Source organism: Calidris pugnax, unplaced genomic scaffold, assembly GCF_001431845.1.
Source record: "Calidris pugnax isolate Ruff unplaced genomic scaffold, ASM143184v1 scaffold18, whole genome shotgun sequence".
NCBI classification, from domain to species: domain Eukaryota; kingdom Metazoa; phylum Chordata; class Aves; order Charadriiformes; family Scolopacidae; genus Calidris; species Calidris pugnax.
In genome coordinates, this window is record NW_015090812.1 from 16,804,857 (window position 1) to 16,825,303 (window position 20,447).

At 36.3% G+C, this 20,447-nt stretch overlaps 1 protein-coding gene across 1 annotated transcript in view; it reads left to right on the forward strand.

Annotated features, from left to right (window-relative positions):
- KIAA1107 (KIAA1107 ortholog) overlaps window positions 1-20,447 on the forward strand; it is a 39,740-nt gene extending 19,293 nt beyond the window's left edge. Inside the window, exons 9-17 of the mRNA XM_014939378.1 lie at window positions 3,478-3,660; window positions 4,463-4,600; window positions 5,689-5,818; window positions 8,367-8,428; window positions 9,517-10,153; window positions 10,477-10,564; window positions 11,096-11,235; window positions 12,374-14,716; window positions 16,072-20,447. Coding sequence (XP_014794864.1) covers window positions 3,478-3,660; window positions 4,463-4,600; window positions 5,689-5,818; window positions 8,367-8,428; window positions 9,517-10,153; window positions 10,477-10,564; window positions 11,096-11,235; window positions 12,374-14,716; window positions 16,072-16,541 — 4,191 coding nt within the window. The 3' untranslated portion in view covers window positions 16,542-20,447. The remainder of the gene's footprint in view (window positions 1-3,477; window positions 3,661-4,462; window positions 4,601-5,688; window positions 5,819-8,366; window positions 8,429-9,516; window positions 10,154-10,476; window positions 10,565-11,095; window positions 11,236-12,373; window positions 14,717-16,071) is intronic.

The window sequence follows — 20,447 nt, forward strand, 5'->3', positions numbered from 1 at the left end:
CTTAAGCTATGTAAAAGTTCCCATTAAAATAACAATTTAAAAACAGATTTTGATGTGCAGATATCATTGTTATGCTTCACGGCACACAGTCTAGTGATAATCACATCCACAAATTCATGAAATGCAACTGTGACATCATTGCGCAACATTATGTGTTCAGAGTGAGGAACAGCAAATTGCTGTATCAGTTCCTGTTAGGCGGGTGGCATACGTCATTTGTGGTGGCCTTTCCTCTTTGCCTGTATTCTAATCTGCAAAAAATATGTTTTTTTCAGACTTCAGGTGATCACAAGCCATTTGTTTACAGGCAAGCTGACTTTTCAAAAATAAAGTAACAGTATAGTATATATATCTTCTGCTTCTCAAATAACAGCACTGAATTGGTTCCCCCAAAGCTCAACATTCATTTTTTGTGGCACATATTTACATTGTTCCAATTTAGATCTGCCCCAACTTCAATACTTTATGATTGTGTTTCTGTATAAATCTACGCTCAGAACTGACTTAAAAGTAACTGATTTGAACTAGACCTGTTAACAGGAATTTGGTCTAGTAATTAGCTTGTAAATAAACACGGAATTGTAACAGAGATATGAAAAGTAGGTAGAGGAGCTAAAGCTAAACCTGTCCAGCTGCTGCCAAGCATGACTGTATATTTGTGTGACTGTGATGTGGATGGGCATATACACAGTTTAATCTAGCTAGCTCAGGTAACATGCATAGGATGATGTTGGTTCTAGCACACACCAGACAGCTATGTCATGTCTCACGCTGAAGTCCTTGTACCTGTGTGGTGGTGTTACCCAGTAGCTCAGGTCTGGCTACCCACACTGCCAGACATACCCCTCCTTCAAGAGATGCGCTCTTAAGTGGGTCTGGCCAAGAACTGCCCCTCACCGAAAAGGCTGTGAAGGCTTCTTGGGACTTTTTTTTCTCTCTTTGATGGAGTACTTGCCCCACCAAGCACTGAGGCCAGCAGGTCGGGTGGGAGCAGAGGCTGTTACTGTATGTTCCGATGAAAGCAAAAGATTTCAGAGCTATGTGGCTGTAGCAGGAGAAGCTTGAGAGTATCCACAGTAATAAAAACCAAAGTCTTTCTACCAGAATGCATCATTTCTAACAGAATAAAGAGAGCAGCTATAGCTCTTAAGATACTAGATCCTGCCATTATATTAGATCAGTATACTCAGTTGTTCATAGAATATATACATAGTTTTGTACACCATATATTGTATAAATAGTTGAGAAGTTTTAAGTAAGATTTTCAGGACTGTAGATCAGTTCATTCTGATGTACAGGTGTTTGTAGTTACACCACCACCCATCTCCAAACTAGCTCAGGTGTGTAGCATAGGCAAGAGTATATGTAGGCGCAATTCTAGGCTCCTGTCCTGGCGCCCTTGTGCAACATTATCAGAACAGCCTGAAGGTAAACCTAAGCCACTTCATGCCTGCCTGCCTTCCTTTCTGTGCCTATTGTAATCTGTCAAGAGGCCGTGGTTACAGTTTGTGTTGAAATACCTGAGCTATCTTTAAGCGACCAGCATTTGCAGAGCAGTTGTGGCACTGCGGTACCTGGCACTGCTCCAGCTGCATGCTCTGCTTCTCTGGAAGGCTTCTGCAGGCTGGACTAGCCTTTGTTTTGGTTCCCATTTTAATGATGTAACATTTGTGTTGGTGGGTCTTTGCAAGATTTACTGATATTTTATGGACTGAAGCCTAGAAAGCTTTTAGAATTGCAAAATTAAAAAAAAAAAGCATAAGCCTCTTCTGCCCACAGAACAGTTCTGAGTGATCATTTAACTCTGAGTTCTTAAGACACCTAGTCCAAAAGCTTGTGGAATTCCCAGTGGAGTTTTTCACAATCTGCAAAAATGCCTAAGGCTGCCTGAGGGAGGAAGAAGAAAAGGTCTAATTTTGGAGGGGCTACTGTATGTTTTACAGCCCCCTTTTCTCTGCTGCTACAGTTCTCCGTTGTAAAAGTTTTTAACAGTTACACTGTGACATCTTGGAAAAGTAAAACCTAGTCAATGTGGGGAAGCCCTTTAGAGGAAGAAAAGTAGGTTGCTGATGGGAAAATCTGTGGGAAGCCACAATGATGAACACAGAAGCATTAAAAAGGGAGTGCAGTTTAAAACACTGTTCAGGTACCAATCCCTGGTGTCTCAACTACATGCAAGAAAATTCCAGTTTTTTAGACGAGTAAAGTGGACTCCACTTTAGAATGGTTAGGAAGAAAATATAACAAGAGAAGTAAAATTCAGTTAGAGCCACTCTTACAAAGTGCTGATTTAATTAGAAGTCAATGAAGGAATGTTGTATTTCACTGGAAGTGTCTAATGGGAGTAAACATTTATTGCCTTGTGAGCAGGGGCTGAATTCTGGACAATTCAAAAAGCTTGTAATTGAGTCCAGTGGGAGCAAGATCAAACCATAAGCATATATTTAATCCATAATTTACCTTATATGCATAGAAGAAAAGTGGTTTTGCCCACAGATGAGTAAAATAATAAAAAAATATAGTTGAACAATGGCTGGCCAGATTTTATGTTTTGACTACAGCATGCATAAAGAAAATCCTCCCCGCTTTCTACTTTGCATGGGACAAACATGATTATCATCTGAATTTACAATAGGGGGCTTTGTGTCAAATACCTATCTGAATTGTTGCTTTCTCCAGTGTTACTGGTTTTACTGCATAATTCATCAGTGACCTGCTAGGTCATGTCAAGTAGAGCTTTCAGTCTGTTCTGATAAATTGCAAGTTCTTTTTAAGTGATGTATTAGCCAGTAGTAGTTGCCCTCAGGTACTGTTCTGATGCAATGCACAAAAGAACCAAAGGCACACATCAGGGGAAAAAATATTATGAAATATGTTTGCTTGTTTTAAACTATACACATAACAGCTTTCTTAGAGAAATATTAGACAAAAAAAGAGGGTAAGTTCAGTTAAAACTCCATTTGGGAAGACAAATATTTGATGTCTGACTCCTTTTAAGTAAAGCAAAAGAATTCATAACTATGAAAGAGTTTGGCTATTTATGTATCCTGAATGCTGGGCCGTCCACACTCACTTAAAACTTTCACTTACCCATTTTATTCAATAATTTACTACATATTTCAGTGACCTAAAAAGTTTTTCTCTGTTCAGTTTCTCCAGTTAACATTTGCCTTATTTTGTTCAAGGCTGCAGTATGTAATGATACACAATTGGAAAAAATACAATTAAACCTACTGAAAACTTTATTTCAGCTTCAGCAGGCAAAACAGAAGCAGTAGATTTTTCTTTTTCTGCTTTAGTTTCGAAGGTAGGTATAATGCTCAGAATTCTTAAAATCCAAATTTATTTAGAAAAGGGAAATTAATACATGATTGGAGCATTGTGTAAGTGTTCAGTAGCTGAACAGAAGCTATTTTACAAGCAGCAATTCTTTAGGTCATTACTTGGCAACAGGCTAATTTCTGGTTTTGTTTTAAGAACTACAAGAATGCTGCTTTCCTTTTGATGGAGAGTGACCGACTGATCAATAGTCTTCCCCAAGTGAAATGGACAGAGGCAGCTGTGGCCTTGGCATCTAGGCTACAAGAAGAATGCGTAACATTTATTGTGGCAAACTTCCTACACGTAGTGGAAAGTGAAGGCTTCTCTCTTTTGTTGCAGGTAAAATTGCCCTGAAGTTATTTTACGCTTCCAAATCAGCTGAATTATATCACACATTGGATGGTTCAGACTGCTAAATAATCAAAATGGCTTCAACTTCTGCTTTACAGTACAATTTTTGGAAAATTTGAAAAAAATTAGGCAATGCTAAGTTTTTTGTTGTTGTTAACAACAGTGTTGTTTTAAAGCATACTAATATTTTGATATATAGGGTTGACACTGAATTCAGGTTGTATGCCTTAGTTAAGCAAAAGTTCCAATGAATTTAGTGGGACAGTTTCTGTGTTGCAAAGAGATAAGTATATACATAAACTTGGAAGAAGCTTTCAAACCCCTAGAACACCAGCATGTACTTAGAAGAATGAGTGTACTGCTAATACTCATCATTAAACTTCTACTCATTTTTGTTGCGAGCTGCAAGAATGTGGCAAAGCTGCAGGTCCTGGTGAGAACATATCTACGTCATTTCTCCCATGAAAGATTGTTGGGTTTTTTTAATACATGTATAGAAAATTAAATAAGTAGGGAGAGGTTAAGCATTTTCTCTTTGAATCTAGAGTTGCATATGGCTGTAAATTCATCGCGGTGTGCCTGTTCCTAAAATTTGGGTTAGCAAGGGGCCTCGGGATGATTTGTTAGAGGCCTGGGGAGGGGTGGGGTTATGGAGTGGATACAAAGGAAGATGCTCAGCTTTGGAATACCTCCTGCACAGCATGACAGAAGATCCTCTCTGCTCTGTAATGCTTTTGCATATGAAGTACACTCTTTTGTTTTAAACGACTGCCTTTTGTTGTTTCCTCAGGCACAGGCAATGAGCAGCAAACCTGACCTTCTAGAACTAATTTTTAATGCAATTGAAAAAAGTATTAATAATGAAAATAGCTGCTTTCTTCTTGTAGCTGTGGATACATTGTTGGACTCCACAAATGTGAAGGAGATGGTAGGTTTTTTCAATGTTCAGTGTTTGTAGGAGAAACTCTTCTGGTATTGTTTCATGTAATGGTTTGAATCAGATGGTGTGATTTGAGCTGAGGTGGGTCTGTCCTGCAAATTGGGGTCACACAGAAAAGCACCTGCATAAATCCAAAGGTGCTGTTGAAAGTGCAGAAAATATTGGCACTTGTTTACTGGATATGATACTTTTTTAAAGAGAATCCCTGTCTATGGCAATAAAAAAACCTGTGTATTACTGAGAACATAAGTCACATGGGCAACACTGCTCTGTTGTTTACTATCACTTTAAATTTGGGATAAGAAAAATCTTAGCAAAATATTGCATTACCTTAAAAATACAGGTGAAAAGACCATAGTCTTTTTCTCTCTAGGTATCTTTTTCCCTCTTTTTTGTGAAAGTCACAGCTACATTTGCTTTTGTTTAAGACTGTCCCCTGAAGCAAGAACTTCCTCTTAATGTAATGCGTGGTTTTTTAGGATTGGGGGGTGGTGTCAGTCTCCATATGTGTAATATGCTGGGTACATTCACACAATCTAAATAATGATATTTAAGCTGTGGTTGACTGTAGTGTTGGGGATAATTCACGAATAATATGACATGCTGATTAAAATCCAGAATGATGCTTCAAGGAAAGAATTAAAAATAAATGCAAAATGAATTACTGCAATCTGGTGCTATTGTAGATCTTCTTGGTAAAAGCAATGAAAATTTAATCAGATACATTATTTTTCCCTAGAGTATTTGACCTTGTTGTGACACAGCTGACAGTAAAGAGCTATTATGGGGCTCATTAAAAAAAAAGGGGGGGAAAAGAAAAGGAGAAAAAAGAACAATGTGGTGTTTTCTAGTACTCTAGTATGCCTTGCAGTGACTTGGTTTTAAAGTATTTTAAAAATTACTGTGGTGAGCAATAATTCTTCAAAAACAGCATCTCCATCTACCAGGCCGTTATAAAATATAAGTGATGACATCATTGATCTAGCTTAGGGAGTAAGTAGATTCTGAAAGGAATAATGACTGGTTGCTATGACAATATGCCCCTCGCCAGCTGCTGATTTGTTACTTGAACACAGGGTTTTACGTGCAAGATCCAGGCTCTGCGTGATAAGCTCTGGGTCTTCCTGGTTCAGTCTTTTTATGCTGTTCGTCACACAGAAAGCTGGAAGCTGATGAGGCCAGACCATCAACAGAAAATACAAGCAGGTATGTTGGCATCAAATGGCATTAGAATTTTTTAGCAGTCTGTTTGGTAGATAAAATGTAGGTGGTGTTGTGGAGCCAGATACAAATTAAAGCAAAATTTGCGATGCTATAGCTTTTTGAAGTGGTATTTAAGAATAGAAGCACGATAGCATGCTTAGCTGGTTGCAGACATGGAAATCAGTAAATAATTTTCTGTGAAAAGTCTCTTTATGCTTTTTATTTTTAGGAGTGTATATAATAGGAACCAAAACCATGTAGATGGACTGTTCTTATTTACAGCTGGTCTAAATTATTGAGAATACTGCAGTAGGATTAAAAACCTTATCTGTCTCATTTTTAAGGAGATAAGCGCTGTTGGATGAATTAAATTTGCACAAAGCAGCTTATCCGTTCTATGAATTCAGTTCCTATCCTTTATCGTTTCCTACATAATGTATAAATATTGCTTGTCTCTTGCATAATGGTTATCTCGTGCACTGTGAGTAAATGCAGATAGCTTGGCTTCACAGTTGATTGGCGTTGTGATATTGTGTATGCTACTGCAGAGAGCCCCTGAGGAGCTGCCTAGTGTTCTCTCAAAATTTTAACAAGCAGCACTTCCAACAAAAAGGAGGTTTTGTTCTGAACGTTTCTTTGTTTTGAAGTACACAAGTATTCTGAGTCTGCGGGACTGATAATAGAGTTCGGGTTATGACTGAATATCAGCTTTGACAGTACAGTGTTAGAAAAGAATGTGTTGAAGACTTCTCTAAAATCAAATCACTTCTGATTCAAAGCAGAAATAAACATTTTGGTGTCCTTTTTGTTGAAGACATTAATAGCTACGATATGATAGTTATAAAATTGTTTAACTCCTATAGATAGATTAAAATTTTATTCTACGATTACATGCTGAGAGAAGGATGCAGTGACAGTCTTTCTAAGCATGATTTAGGGAGGTAGGCAAATAACACCTCGCTGCTACTGTATCAAACAGGTCTATGATTTCTTCCTGGATTATAAAATCCTTCAGAAGCTGAAGAGCTGGCTTTAGAGACAAGGGTGGGGTTTTTTTCTTTTGGGGTGTTTTATTTTTAGGATGATAGCGTCCTTATTGTAAATAATGCTTAGGCTGCTTTTCACTAGTGCTCTCAATACACAAAAATATTTAAGACCAAGGTGTGCCTTAGTTGTCCAAACTCCATCTTGCCAGAAATTGTTTTGTTTTCTTTTCGATTAAATTATAACTCAAAGCTAGCATACATTTTATATGTAAATGGATAGGCTGAAGTGTTGGATAAATGATGTTTTTAATTACAGGCAAAGTGATCACACGATACTGCTGAAATATATCTAGGATAACTTAAATCAACTTTCATCTTAATGATTTCTGGTGGTGGTTTATCTTTTAGAGATTTAACCTATATAGAATTAGAATGCTATAATAGAGGAGGAAAAATGCTAAAAGAAGACAGATGATATCGTGGGTTTTTTTCATTTACAATATGTCTCATGTTTTCTTAGGGATAAGTTTATATGGATTTTGTCTTAATATATTGGTATGTATTAATGTGCAGAGTCATTGCTAGAAAAAGGATTAGATCCCTGGGGTGCCATTTTCAGCATACCTTTTGTATGATTTTTACAGACCTATATAAAAATTATTTTTAGTATCTTCAATAAGAATTCAGTAGAATTTTTGTTTGTGTTATATAGATACTTCTCTTTTTTTGTATGTATAAATAGTATGTCAGAACACGAGGCACTGAATGCTTAATTTTTTTAATACTTTTTTTGCAAAACCTTTTTTCAGCTGAAACACTAATGCAAACAAAAATGAAATCTTATTGATTCTGGGTCTGTACAGTGTCTATAAATATCCTTTTTGTATTCCACAAGCGCAATTGATTTAAAGGCTTTATTGAAAAATGCTTCCCTCAGAGCAGACCAGTCAAAAAAAAAAAAAAAAGCATTCACTGCCTGAAAATTCCACATGACAATCACAGGGATAACTCCCATGACATGCTGCATGCTATCTGAAGAGGCACTATGATCCTACTGTGTAAATTTAGGTATTTTGACTTTACCACTTTTGAAAACTAATATAATTTACTTTAATATAATTAATCTTTTCTTTAAATAGTATAAATAAATATTCTATAGATTATAGTATATCACTTAAAAGTCATTAGTACTCTGAATTTGAAGGTCTCTCTTTGTTGTAAATTGTGTACACTTTCAAAGGTCTCAGTGCACTGCAAGCTTTAAGTGAGCTAAGCTTGGGTGAACAAAAGTGTCTTACTATGGAAAATGGGAAACAGAAGAGTTAAACAACTTGCTTATTATGGCCATGTGACCTCATTATAGATACCACATTTTTTTCTTCCGAACATAAAACCATGTATTTCCCCTTAACATTTGCCATGTCACCAAAATTAGCCTTCCTAGAATAATTACAGGACACAAAGAAGTGCTTTTTGATTTCAGATGATAATTGAGTAGTCTGGGTTGTTTTCTGTCTCGCTTCTTTCCTGCTAAATAGTGAAGAAACTGCTTGTTCCTTTTACAGCTGCATTTGACAAGGGTGATGACCGAAGACTTGGCAAAAAACCTGTATTCACTAGTTCTCAGGTAAATATTTATATCCAAACATAAAAAATACTCAGAAGCTTGCAAACAAAACTATTTTCATCATGTGTTTTAAATTGGATATTAATTTATCATATTATTGAATGCAGCTTGCTTTTTGATAAATTTGGATTTTTTGGTCAATTGTTATTTCTGCAGAATCAGTAATGTCCATTGCTGGAAACATCTTAGGACTCAGCCTATGGTCTGCTACATTTTCAAACAGATAAGCTCAAATAAAAGACAGGAATTTGTGTTCAGAATCTCGCATTCCCCTGTTGCTATGTAATGAAGCTGATCTGTTTCCCAGAGCAAATGGTTTGCTACTGAGCTAATGAATCTGTGCTATTATCACAAGCCATCACAGCACTGAGTCTGTTACACTCCCTGCCCTGAACAAATATTTTTTTTAGTGCCCTCAACAACTCTTCTATTGAAACTTACGCTCAAAACTATGTAACTGTTTGGTAGAAAAACAGTATGGGTTTCACATGATTTGATGGTGTTGAATACATTGCAATGACAATGATATTACAAAGACTCCTTTTCATGCACTTAATTCTACATGTTTCAGTATTTCTCTTTACCTGAGAGAGAAAATAAATATTGTCACTTATCTGTTGGTAATGGTTAAAGACATCATGTGTATTATAAATTCATTTTTGGTTTTATATTTGTAGTAATTCACTGTCTTTATTCCTCTTTGGAAAATATGCACACACAACTCAAAAAGTTTTCTCACTTCAGCAGACACTACTAATATAAATAAATATTGCAGAGTAATTTGCCCAAAGTAAAAGTGAAACTCTACTGAGATATTTCTATATCCTCTATATAAAGCAGTTTTCCACATCAGATTTACTAGGCATTCAAGTTATTTCTACTACTTCTGTATCTTTGAAAGTAACCAATCTGAGCTAAAATATAATCTCTTTAAAAATTATTTCTAGACTGAATCTTGTTGCTTTAGGTTCATGTACTACTTAAGAAGTAGCTGTGTTTCAGAAAGGAAAGATTATGGATAGTTTGGTGTTATGAATGTCTTCTGTTTGTTGGATTTTGGTTTTTTTCCTGATGCTTTTTTTTTGTAGCTAAACAAATCTGTTACTGAATCTGCTGGTATAAGGAATACTTCCCAGACAGAACACGGCAAGAAAGATTGCTGCGGAGATTCTTCCACTAATCAGGATAAAATGAAATCTGATGGATTAGGAGCATCTGGACATACATCAAGCACCAATAGAAACACTGTTAATAAGGCTTCAAAGCATGAGGATGTAAAGGGGAAAGATGGTAAAAAAATAGTTTCCAAGATTACTAAGGATTCAAAACCTGGGGAAAAAGCTGCTTCACCAAAGGCTAGAGCTGTTATAAAGACAAAAATAGAAAATAATGGAAATGTGAAAGCTGAAAGCATGCTTACCAAGCAAGATACAGAAAAGACATCATCTGCAAGTGGACAGAAAAATTCAGGAAGTGGCAAAGGACTGAAGAACCATGAAGGAAAAACTGCAGGTGCCAGACCTAAAGTGCTGACAGTAACCTCAAGCGTGCAGATCAAAACAAAACCATTGAAAAAATCCACAGGGAAGGAGTCTCCCTCCTTAGTAACTGTGGCAGGAACTTCCAGCAAGTCAGCAAACTCAAGCATAGACATCCAGGCTGCCAGTGAACAGACAGAGGAACCCAAAGAGGATAAACTGGTAGAGGAAGGGAAAAAGCAAACTGGTAATAAATTTTTTAAGTCCCCTTCTTGTTTGTCCTAGGCTGGCCATACACTGAAAACCAGCCTGGGAAGCTTTAAAAAAAATGTACTGTAGACTGATGAGTTACCTTCTTCCCCGGTAAATGAATGTTAACTTGAGATAAGAATATTAAATTTCTCCTCTATTAACTGACTTTATTTTATGATCAACTGATAACCATATAAAATGGTTAAAGTTTAGCATCTGTGCTCTTTTCAATACCCGATCTTCATTATTTGAATTTTTTCAGTACTTAGATACAATGCATCTTCCCCTATAATTAACTTTGAATTTACTTTACTATAGTGAAAACAAAGCCATCTGTGAAGACATCAAATGGAGTCACCAACAAAAAAAAAAAGACTGAGCTTGAGGCTAACATCACAACAAGCAGGTACTAAATCAATATGCTGCTTTACGCTGATAAAAGTTTCAGGTGAACTATTAAACTTGCTGTTAAATCAACATGTTCTTTCTAATCTGAGAATGGTTGTCTATTGTATGTTATTAGGCAAACAATTTGAGTTGGCTATTGGAAACATTGCTGTAAAGATAAAAATGGTCTGGCTTTTGTGTTGGTTTGTTTAATGCTAATCATTTTAAAATTGTTATAGGTCATTCAGAATTCCACACCCTGGAACAGTTAATGACTACACAAGGTGTTGTAAGCTTATAATTTCTGGGATACCTTAGATTAAACTGGATAGGAAGACAGCCGAAGCACTGTGAAATTGTGAAAAGGGTCATGTATATATGTGTGTATATATATATACACACACAGGTTTTATTTTCAACAAGTGTACCATTTAGGTTGCTTTTACCATGTTTATATATGTGGGCATATTAAAACATATTGCGTGTTTAAATATAGTTAAACATTGCTCTCTTTTGCTGGGAAATAATGGATGTTATAATTTCTTTGCAGTCTGACAAAAAAATCAACTGGAAAAGGGTGTAATGAGCAAAATGTACAAGCTGTTCTAAAGAAAAAAGGAAATGTGAGTAGCAATTCTGCAGCACAGCAAAAGGCTCAAACCACACCTATCAGCTCTCCCAAGAACCAAGGTAAAGTTTCATACAGCAATGAAATAGTGCCATTATTATGCAAAGCTTTGTCATCTTTTTTTTTTTTCTTTTAGTGCAAGCATTTGGCAAAATCTTCTGAACAATTCTGTTTATTTTCCATATTTCGCTTTTGGTGATGATCCTAAACTGTAGAATGCAAATGAATGCGTGTCAAATTCAAAATTTTTCAAAGATGGTCTTCACTGCCAATTGCTGGTTTTCTACTGCTTGTTTAATCTGCTTTGCAGAGCCTTTTATTTGCTGATCCCCTGCACTTCTGCACTTGGAACCATGACTGAGTTCTACAGAAATTCTGTAGGTCAAGCATTTATAATATGCATCAAAGATCTGGACTGCAGACTTCTTTATGAATTGTTAGTTTATGCCTCCCTTTTTTAGTGACACCCCCCCGGGGTAGCACTACTCATACTGATCTACCCCACAAATGAATACTTGATTTCAACAGCTGTTTGTGGGGGAATCAAGTGTGAGAAGTGACACTGCAGATCACAGAGAGGAAACCCTGCTTGATAAAAAGTGTTACGGATGGAGCTCCTTTCAATCCCATTTGGACTTGGCACTTACTAGGCAGGGAAAGGACTATTCAAGTTATATTATCTTAAATGCATTATGATACAGAAAACACAGGTCCTGTCAATTTGTGGTCATTAAAGATCTTGCAGTATTTTCCGACTGAGCAGGGGTATTAATTCTGGTATTCTAATCGCGTTATAACTAATGTAATTATTTTCTGCCTACTTTCATTTCCTCTACAATGTAAATTGAACACAGTACTCATCACTTCCTGTGCTAAGCTGCTGTGCAGTGTTTCTGTGCACTATTAGAGAGCTGCTGCTTGCTGCTCAGGGATGACTACTGCAATTCCAAGTTGAAGCAACTCCTTTATGTACAGTCCATAAAGTGTTTTAGTTTTAAAGACAGCATGAAAGTGTAAGATAGTATTTTTGTCTAGTATTTGTTTAAGATCTCAATTCTTAATACTTTAATAAGCCTTAAATCATTCAGTTACATAACAAGTTGAGTAACTTGCTTCTCAACATATCTAAACACTAACATAAATTTGGTGAATATACTTTGGCATATAGAATCTTTACAATCTTTTTTTACTGTTTGTTAGGACCTCAGGGGGAATCACCAAATTCACTGAAATCAGGAATGTCTCCAAAACATAATGAAGAAAAAAATGTGTTACAACATCTGGCTCAGACAACACTCCCAGAAAAACATCCTTCAGCCAAGAAGAAGAGCATTAAGCAGTCACAAACACCTGTAGCAAAAACCACTGCAAAAATAACACCTAAAACTCTGGCTCCTTCAAAACATGCTGAAATTACGAGTAATAAAGACGCAAAACCAAAAACAACTGGGCAAGCTGCGTTAAAATCTCAGTCCTCTGGCCAAAAGCATTCAAGGAGTGAATCTCCTGTTGTCCAGAAGAATGTGCACTCCTCTGAGCGCAGAAGTTCAGGACAGAAACTTGAAAAAAACATGGCCAATGCTGTGGCAGGCCAACTTCATGATGATAATGAATGCTATTCTGCAAAGCAAAGTGAATCTTTAAAATCTGTGATGGAAAGCAAAGATAAACTGCTGGTGTCCTGTCAACCCACTAAACAAAAGTTATCAGATCCTTCTGAAAATGGGGAATACAAAGTACAATCTGAATCTTCTCCGCTAATTACAGAAGAAACTATTTCTAAACTGCATGTTTCAGTGCAAAGTGAAAAGGAAGCAAGGCAAATCTGTGGAGATGAAACTGGAATTAAACAGATTGAAGGTACGGAGAAAGATGATAATACAGCTGAATTTCACTTTCATGCACAATCTTCCAGTGATGGATACTCAGACTTTTCCAAGGAAACCAATCAAAAAGCTTCAGGAGAACTAGTGAAACATTCAAAAGGAACAACAGTCTGTACTGAACAAAGTGATAAATTAAACCCTGAAATGGGTCTTAACTCTGGTGAAAATGCTTTGCTAAGCTTTTCTAGAAGGATAACCAATAAGGAGGATGAGATGTCATCTCCTCAGATGCACATGGAAGAATTTCTTACAGCTGATGAGCTGTGTGATACATCAGCCTTTAATGAATACAAATCAGTTACAGCAGATTTAGATGATGTTTCAGAATGTTCCACAGAACAAATAACAGAAAAATATTCACCCAGTTACACAGAGTCTATAGATCCCACAGAAATGCCCGAAAACCATGAAAATGCAGAAATTCCCTTCGTGGACCACTGGAGTACTAGTGCACTAGATCCAAAAGAAAGTCCTGAATCAGATACTGGCAGTGCAACCACATCCTCTGATGATATAAAACCAAGATCAGAAGATTATGATGCTGGAGGCTCTCAGGATGATGAAGGATCCAATGAAAGAGGGATTTCTAAATGCAGCACTATGTTGTGCCATGATTTTCTTGGAAGAAGCAGCAGTGACACAAGTACGCCTGAGGAATTAAAAATATATGACAGCAGCCTAAGAATAGAAGTAAAAATGAAAAAAGAGGGCTCTGATCTCTTCCGTGTTAATTCAACGAGCGATGATGAAATACCAAGAAAAAGACCTGAAATTTGGTCCCATCCAGAAAGTGCACGGACCAATAGTAGAGAAAGCAAAAGTTCTACTTTCGGCAATGCACAGTTTACTCAGGAAGCAGACCAAGTTTCTTCTTCTGCTGATGAAACAGAAGATGACAGATCTGAAGCAGAGAATGTTGCAGAAAACTTTCTTCCGTCAAATGTTCCTACTCAACAGTTCCAAGGAATTGATAATTTAGCTTTTGAAGATGCAACAGAAAATGATTCTGCAAGTAAAGAGTTTTCTAAAACTAAACATTTCAAACGATCTGTTTTACTTTCAGTAGATGAATGTGAAGAATTGGGATCTGATGATAGAGTGGAAACTCGTACTTCACGTCAGCTTTCAATAGATTCTCTTACTCCTTCAGAAGTATTTGACAGTGTTTCTCAAGAGCACCATGGAAATACTTTTTATTCAAGATACTCACTGGAAATTGAAGATGGATTCCTGGATTGCAAACAACATAAGGATAGAGACAATAGATCGGATAAAAGTGAAAGCTCTCTCCTACATCTTCATGATACTGAAATCCCAGGGAAGGAGAATCAAGGTGCTCCAATGAATCAACAGAATTGCCCAGAGAAAGTCTATTCAGCAGCTAGTCCGTGTCCAGGAGAAAAACAAATAGTAAATGTGAAGAACGAGGTGGCTAGTGAATTTCACCAGTGCAATAAATACTTAGACAATGATGCAAAATCTCAAGAAAGGCCATGTCATTTGGATCTTCATCAGAGAGAATCTAATTCTGATGTGCAAAAGAGCAGCTCTGCAAAACCTGTAGACGCCAGTAAGAATCAGATACTGACTCAGGAAGGTCAAGTGAGAGACAGTCAACCAGCAACTGCTGAATGCGCTAATACTGATTTACTTCCAGGTAATGTACAGAAATAGAAACATTCAGTCATTCAAAAACAAATTATTAGGGAAAGCTTTGACAATTTGTCTGGGATTGAATCCTGAACTGAATTAATTTTTGGCTGAAACTATATTAAATTTAAATATTTTTAAGTATTTCACTTGGGTAGAGAATGCTTGTCTGTTTGAAATATCCGTCAATACCCTGCTGTTCAATGAGAAACTTGACTACAAGAAAAAGAGATTTTATGTAATGCTAAAAGAAAGATTGGATGCAGTTGTCGGTACTTCAGTTATTTTTGATCCAATCTAACATTGACAGCATCAGCTTTTGATGGAATCTTAGTATTTGTTTTGTCTGCTTGACAACATGTAGTATGTCTGAATGGGATGTGCAATAACTACAGTAATAACCTTAACTAAAGCGCACTGAACTGTTTACCCAAACAGTTATATGCATTATTGTTGTAATTTATTTATTTATATATTATACACAAATTTGGATCCTCCTTCCACTGAATATAACTGTGTATTTGCCATATGCATCAGTGGGAGCAGGTTTGAACTCTGATTTAGAGCTTATGAGATGTCTAAAATTCTAAATTTTACCAGTAAAAGCTTATTTCCTAAAAGAGAGATTATACTTAGAACTAATGCTTATATAAAGAAAAGTTCTAACTTGTTTCATGTAGCTAGATGAATACTTGTCTAGTTTTGTGTTTTGTCTTCTTTATATCAATATTCAGTCTGTTTATCCCATCAAAAATATACAATAGTGTTGATTACAGCTATTGTGTATTCAGAGTAATGAAATGCTGATCATGATCTATGTTCAGCCAGACCACAGAAAAAGAAGACATTAGAAGTCTGTACTATTTTTTTTTTAACTTTGCTTGCCCTTGCCTGCAGCTGCCCTTGCATGTGCAGTGTAGAAATAAGCCTGTGGATAAACAATTTTGGTTTTAATTCTCTTGTAAGCTGACATAGTTTAAGTCACCATTTAGTAATCATTCTCTATTAATTCCCTCCATGCACCTCCTGGTCTAAATTTAATTTATGTAGTAAATAAGAAATTCCATGTGCATTAAGTGTATATTTACATTGTCATTTTCTGTATCAGAAATTTAATTATGGAGGTTATTGTTAATTACCAGTGGTGATTGCTGCTTTAACTTAATTTATAAATCATACTTTGGTTTTTATATAGGAAATAAATGCCTCAAATTTTGTCAATTTTGTATAACCCTCCTTCCCCCCCCTTTTTTTAACCTGGTTGGATTGTCCTTCCTGAATGAGTTAAATTTTGTTCTACACAGCCCTGAGGGGAGGATCATCTGCAATTTTTACATTGTACAGTATTGTGAATTATTTCAGGAGACATAGATGATTATGACACAATGGCACAAACCTGCATGTATGAGCATCGGCCTTCAAAAACCCTTTCTCCAATATATGAGATGGATGTTGGAGAAGCAATTGAGCAGAGGATGGATTCAGAAACAGCAGTTCTAGATGTGGATTTTGAAGATCAGCAGTTTGCAGAACAGGACTGGACTCTTCTCAGGCAACTGTTATCTGAGCAGGACTCAAACATAGGTTTCAAAAACTCTGTTCCTGAAGACCTTAACTTAGCACAATGTCTTATCAATCAGACACTGTTTCTGGCACGAGATGGTTCGAATCCTCAGGGTACATCACAAGTTGACACATTCAGTAGGTGGACTGAACTAATATCTCCACTTGATGACTCTTCAGCAAGCATTACAGTGGCAAGCTTTTCATCTGAAGACTGTTCGTCCCCTCAAGGGGAATGGACAATTCTTGAACTGGAAACCCATCATTAGCGTGATCAAATGTTTGCAGCTGAACTCCAACCCATTCCCTAAATCTATTTTTGATGAGTTGTTTCCGTACAATAATGAAATACTGCATCAGTCAAGAACAAGCGATTCTTGATACTGAGGCAATCTTTCTGATATAATGAGGTAAATATGTTAATTTATAATCTAGATTTAACCACACGTACAATAATTTTTCAAGACTTAACTGTATGTCTTTTCTAAAAATGAACTTTGAGCATGTATTTTCTAGAATTGTTAGTAAAAATTAGATGACGTGAGAGAAAAATCTTGGTTTCCAACATCCCTTTCATCTTCCTTTCTGACATTTAATAATCTCTTTGACCAAGAATTTAAAGATGACTGCACAATAAGTAGAGCTATTCCCTTCCTTCCTCCCCCAATATGGTGACTTCATTTTTCAACAATAAAGATTCAGAATGGTTGTGTCGAAAGATGATGTGTGACAACACTGCTTTAAATGATAGAAACATAATCTTATGTTCAAAGAAAACTTTTCAATATGAATCTGCCTTGGGCCTTACTAATATGAGCAGCTTGTTTCATCTGTTTCTTCCAGATTTGATTTTTGTATTTTTGGTTTGGTTTGTTTAGCAGTTTCCAATAAATTCTTTAAATTGTCTTTCCTTTAAATAAGACTTCAGAGGGTCTGTGCTATAGGAAGAGCACTATTTCTTTCTTGGAAATGCACATATTTAAGTAAATGTTTTTAATGGCATAATGCATGAATTCAGAGGAGTTTGTAGGATGCTGCTCCTGTTTTAAAATAGTATGTCTGATATCTCCAAAAGTGTATCTCAGTCTGAAGTCGTGGTCAGTGTTCCATTGGAAGTCTGACCTTGACTAAAATTACCTTCAGGCTTCGGTTCATTACATTTGGTTTTGTTTGATCACTTAAATGCTACATTTTTTGGAGGGGTAATGGGATTCTTGCCTCTTCATTAATACCTCCAGTGTAGCTTTTATAATGAAACTAACTATCAACATAACCATTCTTCTGACTAAGAGTGAAATAGGATATACTTCTCAGTACTGCTCATTCTGCTACTTTTGGCTATTAATTTGGGTGTGGATGGGACTGTTTATTGTCTTTTTTAATTTGACAGGGAAGGAAAGGAGTGAGAAGTTATTTTTCTATTTGTAATTTTTACTAGGTCAGAACTTCTCCTGACACACATAGGGTGTTTTCCCTGCTGATGTTAGGCCCTTAGTTGATATCTGCATTATGGAAATAGTAGGGCTTGTCTTTCACACAGGTTAAAATCTAAACAGGGAGTATTCTACCTCCTCTTTGTTATTAACAGAAGTGCCTTTGGAAGTGGCTGCCATATGGCAGTAAAAGGCAACTAACATTTTTTTTGGTTAAAACTACTTAAGTGCACAACATAAGTTAGCTGTAACCACTGATAATATGGTCAGTTTCGTCAGCTTTAGCACAGTTCCAACAGTGCACCTCAGTTTTCTCCAGAAACTTCCTTTCTTTTTGTTCATAGCCAGAAACTCAGTTGTGTGGAAATACAAAGTTGCCCCAGCATATGACTAAAGAAATGATGACTTGTCTTATCTTTGGACTTGACATAATAAAGAGCTCCAAGGCAAAACAGTTTATCTGCAAAGCTGCTTTGTTGAACTTCTGATACATAAGTAAAATTGATGTTTTATTTTCCCCAAATTAAATGGAGAATTTTATCTCATTCTTTTAAATCAAGGCAGGAAACAACAACAACAAAAAAAAGGTAAGCCTTGCTTTCTCTTTATAATGAAGGAGGACCCAAAACTCAATAAAATCTTTTCCCTACTTTTTTAGCTTTTAGGACAATAAATAGTCTGAGATACTGTAATGCAAAATATTTTAAATGTCATATGCTGTATTTACCCCAGTCTTCGTATTGGGTGAGTTAGAACATTTAGAAGTGCAAATGATCACGCAAACCTGTTTTTCACCTTCAAGTTTATAAGGCATATCAAGGCTGGATAATCTTTTGGATGAATCAAAGAACTACAGTATTAGCCATAGTAAAAAATTAAATTCTTGAGAAGTTCTGACAGAAGGCTGAGGAATGGTGGTGTCTCACTTTCTGTGTAAAAGACTAAAGTAAAAGTTGTTTTAAAATAAAGTTTAATCAACCTTAAAATCCTGATGATATTCTGGTAGTGGGCATTCACATGTTAAACAAAATGAAAAGATGGAAAATAAAAGACAAAGGATTAGGAAAAGTGACAAAGTGAAAGAAGGGTCCCTTTTGTCTATTTTTTCCTTTAGCAATATTTTTTAACTTCATACTGAATTGAAAAGTAACACTGAAAAGTGGAACGCAAAGTTCCATGTTGGTCACACAAAATACAATCATGTATAGGGGTTTTTTAATAGTTTTTTTTTCTTTGCATTTACTTTTCCAGTTGTATGCAAATTTAATTAGCTTCTCTCTTCAAGTCCCTAGTGACACTGCAGTTCCTTTAATAGTTTTGCAGTAGACCAGTGATGAGGATTTGGTGTATTGTTCAGTTGATACATATGCAGCCATAGAATTCAGCTTCCCACAGCCAAGTAGTCTCTGTAGAAGCAGCAGGAATAGAAAGCAGTATTGTTTCTAATTTGCGTTACCAGAGTGCCTGTGAGGCTTAATCAGACCAGCATCCCACTGGCTAGACATTGTACAAACACAGAATAAAAACAAGGACTTCCCTCAGAGTGGTTGTAATCCAAGTTAAGACTAACGACAAAAAAAAAAATATGGATGGAAAGGTAAAATGTAAAATGAGAGTGTCAATGTTTGCCTAGCTGATTAGCAATGGTTTCAGCACACTATCAGTATAAATATTGTCATTTTTTTATTCTGTGTGCATTCTGAGAAGGGAAAATCAGAGGGTACGATTTAGAGGCTGGATAATGAGGGAGCTGTAAGAAGCTAATATTCCTGACTAGCCATTTGTGTCATCTAAACTGTTCCTGGTTCACCTTGTTCAGTAGTCCTCCCTCATTCAGGGGGGTGTTCAAGCTTTAAGCAGGTGTAGGTGGCAGTCTGTTTAATAGTGTCAGTCACTTGAGTTCTCTGGAGTCCTGCTCATGCCTCCTGACAGTGATTTTCCCACTGTGTTGGCCTCTTCTCCAAAACACAAGAGAATGGACAAAGGTTTGTTTGAAAATTTCATGTACTAACAATACAAGCTAGTGTCATGGGCTCCAAGTGAATAGTGATAAAGAGGTCCTGAATGACCTCTGCAGTAAAGACAAGGTATGCATAGCTGATGAAACAGTGAGAGGGCATCGGTGAAGTAAGATGGTATAGTCAATTTTAAGAATGTACCTTTGCATAAGTATTTTGAATGAGTAAGAGCAGTGAAATTGCTTTGTCAAAACCTGAGAAGACAACATTTCAGTCAACAGGTGATATTGGCAGCTTACGTGAGATTGTGAATGGATAAAGGTGTCTCTCTCTCCTACAGTTAGTAACACGAAATTTAATGAACCATCAGCGAAATTTGGAGGAGAGGACTTGGAAGTCAGAGTTTAAGATAATGACCCTGGTTTTGCCTACTTTGAATGATATTTTATGAAAGTGACAATTAAGGAAGGATGGTTTATGTGTATGGAATGTATTAAGTTTAAAATTGCTAGACCTCCAAAAGGTGATGCCGATAGTCATAACGACTTTTCTTTACTTGGAAAAATTAGAGTCTAGTCTGGACTGGAGAAGCAGCCCTGCAGGTTTTTCATATATAGATGCTAGCTAAAATAGTGTTTGTGGAATAAATCACTGGTAGACATACTGTAGAGGGAAAAAGAGAAGGAAATGGAGGCCCAAATGCTCAGATCACTAGAGACTGAGGAAAGTGGAGGTTCTTCCAAATTATCTGCTCAAAAAAAAAAAAAAAAAAAAAAAAAAAAAA